Below are 11,436 nucleotides of genomic sequence, written 5' to 3'. Positions count from 1 at the left end.
CCTGGAGCTGTCACTCACTGTACCTCAGCACTGGATGCCCCTGGCTGTTAGACACACACTGCCGCCTCAGCCCCCAGTAATCTGCTGGCCTCCTAGGACCTCTGTACGCTTCCAGGGGCTGCAGGGAAATTCTCAGTCCCTCCTCACCCCACAGGTGACAAGGGCTGTGTCTGTGAGGAAGGCGGAGTCAGGCTTCCCCCTCAGACCTGCCTTTTCCTCAATTCCACCAGGAGAGACAGAGCCTCCTTCCTTGACCCCTGACCCCTGGCCTTGCCCTTGTGTCAGAGGTGACTGAGTCTGTGCCATGGGTATTCTTGCTTTTGGCCTGTGGAGCAGCAAACAAGAATTGGAAATCCCTCTCCCTACTTGGGTATGGGGTCACACACACCTATAATCCCAGCAGTAGTGGGCTAGAGATTTAGCTCAGTGGCACTGTGCCTGCCTTGCAAGCACAAAGTCCTGAATTTGATCCCCTGTACCAGAAAAAAAAAAAAAATCCCAGCACTCTGGAGGCTGAGGCAGGAGAATCACAAGCCTGAGCCCAGCCTGGGCCATTTAGTAAGACCGTGTCTCAAAAGTTTTAAAAATATAAAAGGGCCTGGGATGTAGCTCAGTGTGAAGGCCATAGGTTCCACCTCCAGAACTGCAAAAAGATAAAGGCTAAACCCACAACTGCCTTTGCCCACTACCTCCGCGTCCTTTAGGCACTGCCAGGAGCACGGAATGACAGGAATGTCCCACCCCTCAGGGCCAAGCCGAGCAGAACCAGGTCCAAGGTTCAGAGTAGCTGAGAGGACCAGGGAGGGTGCTTGGTCAGGGGCATGGAGCCAGCACTGGGCCCCACTAAGCAATGGGGGGACATGGGGTATCACAGTGAGCGCTTCAGGGAGCACCCAGAGACGGGACACCAGGGTTCTCCAGGGAAACAGCCATCAGGACAGAGATGTGTTGGGCAGGGAGGAGGGGTGCGGAGGCTCAGGGTCTGCTGGCCAGGTGCACAACTGCCCTGGGAGGCCCACTCTGAGGGGGCAGCCGGTGCAGGGAGCAGGGGACCCAGGGCCCAAATGCAGCCAGGCCAGTGGTGCCCAGGAAGAACGGCTGGCTGACCCAGCCGAGGCTCTGTCCCACCATGAAGCGGCCTCGCCTGCACCTGCCGATTCATCAGAGCCTGTCTTGGGCAGCAGCCTGCTGGAAGCCCACCTGGCCCTCTCATCTTTGTTATATTTATTTTTACCTCCTACTCTGGGCAAGTGACCCTCAGTACCCACTTCGGCTGTAAAGTTTCCCTTCTGAATTTCTCATTCAGGGTGGACAGAGGACTCGGGTGCAGGGAGAAGGAGGCCAGGAGGACCATCGAGGCAGGGACAGAGGGGCACATGGGTCCTGCCTGGTGGAGAACAGAGCCTGGGCTGGCCCAGCTTCCAGATCCAGCAGCCACCTGTGGATAGTGGGGACAAAGGAGCGTGTCACACGCCACCCGGAACCTGCGCCGGTGTCTCAGGACTCGTGACCTGGTTTCCTTGATAGAAGCCACTCTGAGGCAGAAAGGGCACTGTCAGTCACAACGGAGGTGACGGAAACCCAGGTGTGACGGCTGGGTTCAGCTGGGTGGGCAGCCAGTGGGAGCCAGACCCGCGGTTCTGGCAGAGGCTGGGGACAGACAGGCAGAGCCAGGAGGCTTGCACAGCTTGAACCTCTGTCCCCAGCCCCTCTGTCAGCCTGGCTGGGGCAGAGCTCACAGAACTTATTAGGGTGTAGAGCTCAGTGGGGATGGCCCTGTCATGGAAGCCATGCGGCCACATAGGCCCAGGAGGGTTGCTCAGGGCTCCTGCGAGAGTCTCGCCCTGCAATGGCATCGCCAAGATGTGTAGATATGAGAGGCTCTGCTTTGGACACTGCAAGTGACTCCAGAGGGTCCAGGAGTCCAGTCTGTAGCCAGGGGTTGTTGGGATGAGAAGTTTTTCACCAACATCACTACCGTGAAGGGTGAGAGGACAGGGCTGTCCCCTCCACTGGACTGCATCCTGGGGCACATACATTCCCAGGAAAGGCTCAAACTTTTGGAAACAAATCTGTTGCCAGGCATGGTGGCATATGTCTATATTCCCTGCACTCTGGGAGGCTGAGGCAGGAGGGTCACAAGTTCAAGTCCAACCCAGGCAATTTAGACACTTACAGTTTAAAAAGGAAAATGAAAAGGGCCGGGGATGTAACTCAGTGCAAAGGCCATGGGTTTAATCCCTGGTACTGCAAAAAGAAAAACATTGTGTTTTTTATAGACATGGAACAATTGTGGATATTTACAGAGTAGGGCACCATGTTTTCATCCTCGTACAAACACTGTGTTGTGATCAAACCAGAGCAATCAGCATATCACAGCCTCAGCCTTTTGTCACTGCTATGATGAGTGAATATTTGAGATCCTCTTTGAACACAGGACAAGTTGTCAGCACCCCACTGGGCACTACGGACCTGACCCCTCCTAATGTGGCTGTTTCCCCTGACCACATTTTAGTTTTTGGTTGTTTTGATTTTTTTGGCACCAGGGATCAAACTCAGGTCCTTGTGCTTTCCACATGTCCTGTCTTTGTCACTCCTGTCATTGCTGGGACATAATACCCAACACCCACAGTTTAAGGAAGGACAGTTTATCGGCTTAGGGTTCTTTGGCTCAATTCAGATGGAAATTGTGAATTGGCAAAATGCAGCTCTGAGGGCAGCCCTGATGTCAGCAGATGACACCAGGTAATGCTGGATGCCCACAGTTGACATAGCCAGGGGCCGGTCACTGCCACTACCAGCCATCACCGTGCAATGCCACCTTGTGCTGGGCACCATAGGCTGACTCTGCTAGACACCATATTTCTGCCACTGACCTTTGTTGGCTGCGATCTCTGGAGCTCTTTGGTGCTAATGGTTCTGAGTATTTATTGCTCTTTTGAAAGAAACCACTCACTCTGTCCAAAGTAGATTAAAGGACTTTTGCAGTCACTACCCGAGAAATAAATCCAGAGCATGTTTACAGGAGCACCAAAGCAAGACTTTATTTTAACAGGGCCTGTGCTCCAGCCCAGGGGTTCAGCACCCTGGAGGGAGCCCTTCCAGACTAAACCTGAGAAGCGGATGGGGCTGCTGCTTATATGGGACCCGCGGGCCTGTGTCAGTGAGGGGTGGGGCTGAAAGCTTGCTGTGCGTGCTGGGTGTGCAATTATTGGGCCCAGATTTCTCTCTTCCTGATCTCAGCCTCTCCAGGGCACCCCCTCCCTGCTTCACGAAGGCTACAGCAGCATCTGGAGTGGCAGGAGGGGGAGAGGGGTGGCACACTGCCTGTCTCGCTGCACTCATGTTGGAGCGGAGGTTTGATAGCCAGGGAGGACGCTGAAGCAAACTCCTCCATCCAATGGGAGAGTTAGGGGGAGCAAAGCAGGGGAAGGGATGGATGCTGCAGACAAAGCCACACACCCCCTCCAGCTGCACAGGGGAAAATGAGAGTGGCCGTTGCTTCCATCTCACAGTGACCAACCTCCTCTGACCAGACCCCACCTCAAGTCCTCTATCACCCCCCAAATCCAGTCACCTTCCAAAAGCTCCACCTATGAACACATTTGGGGAATATTTTATCTCTAAACCATAGCATATACCGTTCAGCTGTCTTGTCTTTGTTTTCAGGCAAAACACCTGACATCTGCAACTTTAAGAAGGAGAAGTTTATTTGGCTTACGGTTTTAGAAGTTTTGGCCCATGGTTGGCCAGTTCCAAGGTAGGAACATTACAGCAGAGGTGGACAGGGGAGCAGAGCGGCTTCATGCTGGCAGGGGAAGATAGCCAGAGAGGAAAGTGCCAGGGACCAGGCACAGTCCCCAAGGTCACCTCTCCATGACTCCATGGCTCTACTGACCCTCTAGACCACATTCTAGCCGACCAAATTGATGCCATGATTTGCAGGGTCCTGGAAGCCTCATCTCAGCCTAACCTGGCAGGCTGGAGAGAAAGGGGAACAGGGTGCAAGTAAGTTGGATGGTGGCCAATGGACGGAGTCCCTGGGGTAAGTGGGCAGGTGGCTGGGAATAGTGGGAGAGCATAGGTGTCAGGGGTACCCCAGTGGAGGGTTGGTGAGTGGGGGCTGATGGAGCAGAGAAGGGTGTCACCCAGGCTGGAGCCACCCCACCACCCCGACTTTGTGATCCCTACCCCAACCCTCTTGCAAAAATGCTGTGTGCTGGGTCCATTGCCCTCCACAGGCAGGCAGGTGTGACCCCTCCGTCCACTCTGCTGTCCCCTAGCCAGGCTCACTAACGACTGCGGAGAGCTGCAGCCAGGTTGCAGGGCTGGGCTCACAGGCAGAGCTGGGAGGCAGACAGGACTCAGGAATTTTAAGTGTATTCAAAGTGCACATCTGGCAATTGTGAGCCTCTGGGAGGAGACCAGATAATCAACTGCTACGAGCTCCTCCTGACAGCCATCCCGGGTGCCATGAGAACCCGCACACTGCTCCAGATTCCCTCACTCCAGCTCCCTACTACAGGCCCAAAGTGCAAATGGATTGGCTATAGCCCCTGGGCATGCAACCTGGCCAATCAGAGTGCCTGACCCTTCAGGCCAGAGCGATTGGTTCAAAGAAAGACATGTGCCCTAAAGTTGGCCAATGAACTGCTACCTGGACTCATGTGCTGACATGAGATTGCTAAATTGATAAGCCCAGAGCTAGTGGCCATCCTTGACCCAAATTTGGGCAGAATTTGCCTGAGAATGAAGCTCCCACAGAAGACAAAGGGCAAGGATGGATTCCTCCTCTGGTGACCTCATAGGAGCACCTGGATCCAGCCATCCCAGAGGCTACACATTGCCTTGGACTTTTCTATTGCATGAGTCAACCGGTCTCCCCCACCTCCCAAACTTTCTCTCCCCAGTTTCATATAATGGAAAGCAACACTAACAGGTATTTCTTGCTGTGGTCTTTCATCTGGATGCAGCAACGGTCCCTAGAATGCGTTTCCCCAGCACCTCAGCTGGGAGAGTCTCCCAAGGGGCTGGTAGTAGCTTCACAGGAACCTGCTGCAGAGAACAGGCTGCTGTCCACATCCCTAGCACCTGGGGCTTTGCTCACCAGGCAGCCAGTCACCCCAGCTCTGCACCACGCTCCGGATATCAAGCTCCTGGGCTTCTCTGCAGAGCCTTGGTCACATAGATGTGACTAATGGGACCGCTGAGCTTGCATCTGGCCGTACCTGAGCAGTCCTGTGTGCTTGGCAAGTGATCCCATGTCCTTGTCCCCAGGCCTTGCCTCTGACACAAGGCACCGAGGTGTACGTTGGTGTGGTCTGGGCTATGCTACAGAAGCAATCACTCCCCGTGCCTGGTCTTGAGGCACAGAGGTCAGCTGTGTGCTCGTCCCTCATGCCCAGGGGGGCTGGTGGAGGCTGTGCTCCCTGGGACCCTCACTCAGCCCTAGGTCCTGCTCTGGTGATTCAGTCTGAGAGGACAAGAATAGGTCACATACCCTGGACAGTCCACATGCACGGAGGAAGTGGGAAGGCAATAGGTATCCAGCAAGGGATGCCACAGGTGCCCCTCCCTGTTCCCAGGAATGCCGTCCCCAGTGATATCACTGTGGCTGGCTCCTTTTTGTCCCACAGCTCTTCCCACCCACTCACTCCCAGCAATGCCCTGCACGCCAGCCTTGTATTTTCTTCATGGCACCTGCATCTGTTTGCAGTTACCCTGTTTGTTAACCCTGGCTTTTTAATCCATGCCATCTTCAGTGTTCTGTCTTCTGCCCCTAGCCGTGGCTGCTCTGGGGTTCCTGGAGGAGGACCAAGAGCTCTCAGTGTGCTGAGTGGGCACCTCTGCCACACACAGGCACCCAACAAGGACCCAGCAGCCGCAAGCCGCAGCCCTGATAGCCTGAAGGTCTTGGTGCCTCTGATAGGCAACAACGAGATGTGTGCGGCAATCAGAAGGTGCTGCTTCTGCATAATTATGCCTGATCACCTTGGAGCAGCAAGAGCTGATTGCGGCTCTGAGGCAGCCACAGCCTGATTTTAGGGTGGTGGGGCCGGAGCCCTCCCTCAGAGGCCCCACGAGGGTGATTGAGGCAGGGCTGATTGTGCCGGAGAGCTGGAGGGGATCAAGCAGTGAGAACAGGCCGTGTCACCCCCAAACAGGACCACACTTGCTAAATTTGTTTCCTATGCAATTTCATGATTACCCTGATTTCTCTTGAGCAATCGAGCCAGTGGTGGAGCTTGGTGCCTGAAGTCCAAGGTGTGAGGAGGGGCCTGCTTGGGAGCAGAAGGTGTGGATGATGATGATGATTTATGAGCCGATGTCAGAGTCCTGGGAAATGAATGGAGAGCGTCTTGGGCAACCTGCATGTGGGCTCCGGCTGAGGATGACCCCACCTCACAGGGCCCTGTCAGAGCTCCCTCACTGGCACGGCTGACGGTGGCCAAACAGCTTGGAGTACACTATGGGCGTGGACCAGCTCTGCCTGGAGATGTGGGCAGAGACGAGAATCCCCAGGATGCACCTCACCTGCTGTGGCCATCTCTGGACGCCAGGATGAGCACAGCCAATCGCCACTGCCAGCTTCTGGGTTTGGTGTGGCCACCAGTCTGGTGATGAAACAAACTGGAGAGCGGGTCCAGAGTTCCACACCTGCAGAACACCTACTCCACTGCGAGTAAGCAGGGATCTGTGAAAGACCCAAGCCTTCCGAGCAGAGCTCCCAGGAGGGGAATGCATTTCTGTTCATGGCAGGGCCTCAAGGTGACTCGGGCTCCTGGGCTCAGAATCTGCATTTAACAAGGTCCCAGGATTCCTGCTTCACCATGAGGGACTGGGAACCAGGCTGAGTCACCCAGGTCCTTCTGTGGAGTGCTACCTTCAAGTGGGGTTCAGCCTGGGTGTCTTTTAGTCTCAGCTGAGGATTGTGACGTGTCACCTGGGCTGAGCACCCCATCCCAGAGACCTAGCACCTGCCCTGGGGGCACTGGGCCATCAGCGGTCACTGAGCACATATGGCCACTGTACATGCTGTTTTGTTGTTGAGACAAGCTCCTGCCACGTAACCCAGGCTGGCCTCAAACTTGCAGTGATCCTCCTGCTTCAGCCTCCCGAGTGCTGACATGTTAAGTCCTCAGGTGCTAAGGCCACCACCCCTGGTATGACCCAACCCACTGCTCTGCCAGGGGCTGCAGGCAGGAGCCCCAGCAGCATCTCCCCCAGGCTGCCCTGAGTGTGGCTGTCACACTACTGCAGCCCCCCAATGCCATAGCGAGGAGACCCAGCCCCCAGACACCTCTCATCAAGAAATCCCGGAGCCAGGAGCTTTAGCAAAAATGTTTAATCTCTCCTTAATGTGTTTATGTACAAGTACTAAATCTGAAGAACAGTAAAATAGGAAATCGCCTTGTATTTACACATCTGCGGGAGGAGAGCCGGTCAGCGGTGCTGCTTCCAGAGAGGCAGTGCTGAGGGCCGGGAGCTCAGCCCGTAGGAGTGACTGTTCTTTTGGGTGGGGGCTCTGCAGTGTTAAAGGACAGCTAATTGTGGGCTTTGTCTTAAAAATATCTTTCTCTCTCTCTAAATATATCTATTCTAGCTTGTGTAGCACCAACGAGTGAGCCATCAGATCTGGGCTGGGAGGGACACGTGGGGGCCAGGGCCCTCAGCAAGGGATCATAGGGTAGGAGCTGGGCACTGGGCTCCCATGCAAGCGCAAGGCGCCAGCCATCCCAGGACTCCATGCTGTGCGAGCTGGGGCCCCCAGGCCCCACTTCTACACCATCTACTGTGGACCCCCCAGGCCAAGGGAGAACAGGCAGGTGGCTGGGCCTTCAGGGACAGATAGAGGTATTGGTGCCCAGGCACTCCAAGGCTGGGTGTAGGGAAGGGGGCCTAGCGCCGGGAGGACTGGGAGGGGCTGAGAAGCAGGGCCATGGCAGGCAGTGACACCAACAGAAATTGCCCCAGCCTGGGCGGCAGAGGTGGTCCCAGGCATTTCACTGCCCAGCATAGTGGGCTCTGACCAGGCCCCCAGCCCCCCTCGGAGCTCACAGCACCTAGCAAGCCATCAAGAGGTGATCAGGGTGCTTGGCCCAGTCCCTAGGGTGCTACAGATTGGGGACCATGGGGATTAATGACAAGAGGAAATGAGGGCCTAAGCCCAGGACCTGGCAGGTGGTGTGGGCCCCACAGGGACACTCCAGGGAGACCTGCTGTCCTCGGACACAGCATGCTTAGAATCAGCTGGATTGACACTTGTGTAAACAGGTTTGCTAAAGTGCTTACGAGCAGACGCCATGAGCTCAGCCGCGGCCAGGTCCCCCCAGGGAAGTCATGCTAGGCAGGGCTGGGCGGTCATACCGTCCTACTGCCCACTGATGCTCCCTATGTGGATGAGGCCACCTGACTGGACTGAGCAGGGCAGCAGCGGCCATGAGGCCCAGGGAAGGGAATGGATGGAAATACACTGGAAGGTGTGCGGGAACCGAGAGGCCTGCATGGCCCAAGTGGGACTGGAAGAACTGTGGGCTTCCACTTGAAGCCAGTATCCAGGGAAGACTTTGGGGAAAACTGAGGCACAGCCAGGAGGTGTCATAATGGACAGAATACACCAGGAAAGGGAATCCTGGAGGACATAAGGGCATCATCTCCAGCTGGGCTGGCCTCAGCTCTGGCCTGAGGGGGGCTGGAAGGGCTGAAGGCAGCATGGGGTAGGGTGCCCAGGCCCCCCTCAGCGCCCCACGGGGTGGAGGAGCTCCCTGAGTCAGAAGTTCACCAACCACACACCAAGCCCCTCACGAGGGAGCAGCTCCTGACCTGATATCCCAGGAGACCCGACTGGCTCACACTGCTTGGGGTTAGGGGGGGACCCCAAGGCTGGCAGCCCTCGGACACAAGGCATGCTGCCCTCGGCACTGGGGCCAGGTCTGGCCACAGTTAGCTGTCCCTTAAAGTCCTTTAGAATCTTTAGTACCATTGAAAAAGTGAACTTGAAAAGGGGGTGGGCTGCTTGTTTGCTTGTACAAGTGACTGATTCATTTAAAAAGAAAAAAAAAACTTTAAAAAGGGTCTAACCACCTCTAGATTCAACACTTGCAGTTTGCAAAAGATCAACTCAGACTAAACGCTAGCACAATCATGCAAATCCACAGGCCCTGCATACCCTGGAAGCTCTCAGGGGCTGGCAGCAGGTTGGGGCTCTCGACTCCTTTGTCCACAGCAAGTGCGGGGCGCTGGGTGGATGCGGACGGGCTTTGGGGCTCTGCTCTGGCCCCAGAGACCCGAATATTCTCTCTGCGCCACCTGGTAGTGTTTTCCCACCACCTGGATTTTCTTCTAAATCGCTTTTCGGAATTCTCCTTTTGTAACTGTATAGTACCACTGGGGCTGGAGATGAGGCCAGAGCCACATATATATATACACACACACAACATATATATATATATATATATGTACAGGGTTCCGTTAAAAACTTGTTCTCCTGCCGTAGACGGCAAAGGGGTGGCAGCCGACTTCAGGCCCTCAGACCCTGCCCGTCATCACAGCCCAAGCTGTCCAGGCTGGCAGGGGTCGAACACTTCGCCCTCACTGCCCAGGCAGAGGGCAGTGGACTGCCTGTTTCCCTTTAAAAACAAAAACAGTCCCCAGTGTCCTACTGCTCAGGAAAGGCCAAAATGGAAGCCACGGTGGGAGGGGCAGAGAGGCAGGAGGGCAGCGTCCTCGAGGGCTCTGTGGTGGAGGGCTCAGCCCACTTCAGGCGGCTGTGCAGGAGCAAGAGGAGAGGGGAATAAATAATGGGAACATGCACTCTGTAGCTGGAGCCCCAAGGCCCGGCGGCTCCCAGAGGCACAGCCCTGAGGACAGAGGGGGTTGCCTGTCCATTCGTCTGCGAGTCCCTCGGAGCTGTGGGCAGCCCCTCCATAGGAGGGGACAGAGCCTCTTTTGTAGGTGGACGTGGCGTTCCGGCCTCGGCCGCGCAGAGCACGCGGTGAATCTGAGGACAGCGAGGGGTGGTGAGCGCGGGGCGCTGGATGTAGAAGGCAAGACGGCTTTAGCTCATCTTGCTGATCCTGGGTGCGTGCCCCTCCCACCGGCTGCCAGCCAGGCCCCTGATCCTCAGACTTGGTCCGCTGGTGGCAGCCAGGGAGGCGCTGCCTGCTGACACCCAGCCCCGTGCCCTGCCTGTGGGAGACAGGCAGGCTGCTGCCCTGCCCTGGGGGCTCTGGCCCCGACCTCACCCTGTGGAGGCCACCTCTACTCCTGTGAAGGCCCCCAGGCAGCTCTCGCAGGTGGCAAAAGTCCCTGGGCAGGGCCAGCTGGCCACCCTTTGAGTGCCCAGACCTGGGAAGGCCATCCTGGGCAGAGGTGACCAGGCAGGTGCTGTCACACCCATACTGATAAATGCCTGGCCATGCCGTGAGAGCCCAGGAAGGGAGGCCGGGAGGATGGTGGCTGTGTGACAGCCCCGAGCACCTCCTGGTTCTCCGCACGGTGGCGCAGCTGTCTCCAGGGGTCCCTGTTCCACAGCCCTCTGGCTCCGCCTCCTGCTGGGCGGTCACTGGCCAGGGGCTCAGCTGCTCAGGGCCATCGTGTCCACCACCTGCTCCAGCTTGCTACGCAGCCGCTGCCGCCGTGCCTGCTCGTCCTTCTCCAGTGCCCCTAGGATCTGCAGATGAGGAGTCAGGGGCGGACTCAGAGGTGGCCCACCGACAGCCACCCAGTCACCGGCGTTGCATGACACAGGGCCCTTCCACATATGGCCACACCGCCAACCTCCCTCCTGGCCTTCTCTGCACCTTTATTTTGAGCACGGGGCTCCTCTGCTTCTCTGGCCCTTGTAGTCACTGGGACCCTGGGCTGGTCTTTCTCCACTGCCCTAGCTGTCACCCGGGATTCCTGCCACCCCAGCTTCTGAGTCTGTCCCCTCCTTCGCCCTTGACTTTGTTTTCTGGATGCTGCTCCATAGCCTTGGCCTGAGAGGCCCTCTCTCAGTTCAGTGGCGACCTCCACACAGGATGGGGCACTTGGAGCTCTGCTGCCCTTAAATCTGAAGACCTAGATCTCAGACCAGCATCTTCTGTGGCCTCCCCACCTCCAGCCAGTTGCCTGTTCCCTCACTTGGGGCACCCAGAAGGTACCTGGCCTCACTAGCTCTGAGTGCAGAAGTCAGGCCTGGCCCTCTGCTTCTGAACCTCCAGTGCCCCTGCCTGGCTTGGGGACTAGAAGCCTGCACACCCAGAAACAGCCAGCCCCAGGGCATCCTGCAGACGGCCACCCAGTGCACTCTGCCTCTGTGCCCTGGCACCAACTGCGCCTGCCCTGCCTGTGGCCTGTGGCTCCCAAGAGTCTGTCCGTCCTGTATGAAGAAAAAGAAGCTCCACAGCTTCAGCCCAGCCATGGAGTCATTCAACCTGGAGACATCTCCCAGCT

The 11,436-nt window shown here is 56.8% G+C and overlaps 1 protein-coding gene across 1 annotated transcript in view; it reads right to left on the bottom strand.

Moving 5' to 3' along the window:
- Positions 1 to 7,600: 7,600 nt before the first annotated feature.
- The window catches only part of Plxna1 (plexin A1), a 53,266-nt gene continuing 49,430 nt past the window's right edge, over positions 7,601 to 11,436 (bottom strand). Inside the window, exon 32 of the mRNA XM_010636349.3 lies at positions 7,601 to 10,672. Within this exon, the coding sequence (XP_010634651.1) occupies positions 10,577 to 10,672 (96 nt within the window). The 3' untranslated portion in view covers positions 7,601 to 10,576. The remainder of the gene's footprint in view (positions 10,673 to 11,436) is intronic.

This window comes from Fukomys damarensis, unplaced genomic scaffold (genome assembly GCF_012274545.1).
Source record: "Fukomys damarensis isolate Sample0158 unplaced genomic scaffold, DMR_v1.0_HiC HiC_scaffold_37, whole genome shotgun sequence".
Taxonomy (NCBI): domain Eukaryota; kingdom Metazoa; phylum Chordata; class Mammalia; order Rodentia; family Bathyergidae; genus Fukomys; species Fukomys damarensis.
Note: the sequence above shows the minus strand (reverse complement) of the source record. Positions and strands in the feature narration are given on the sequence as shown.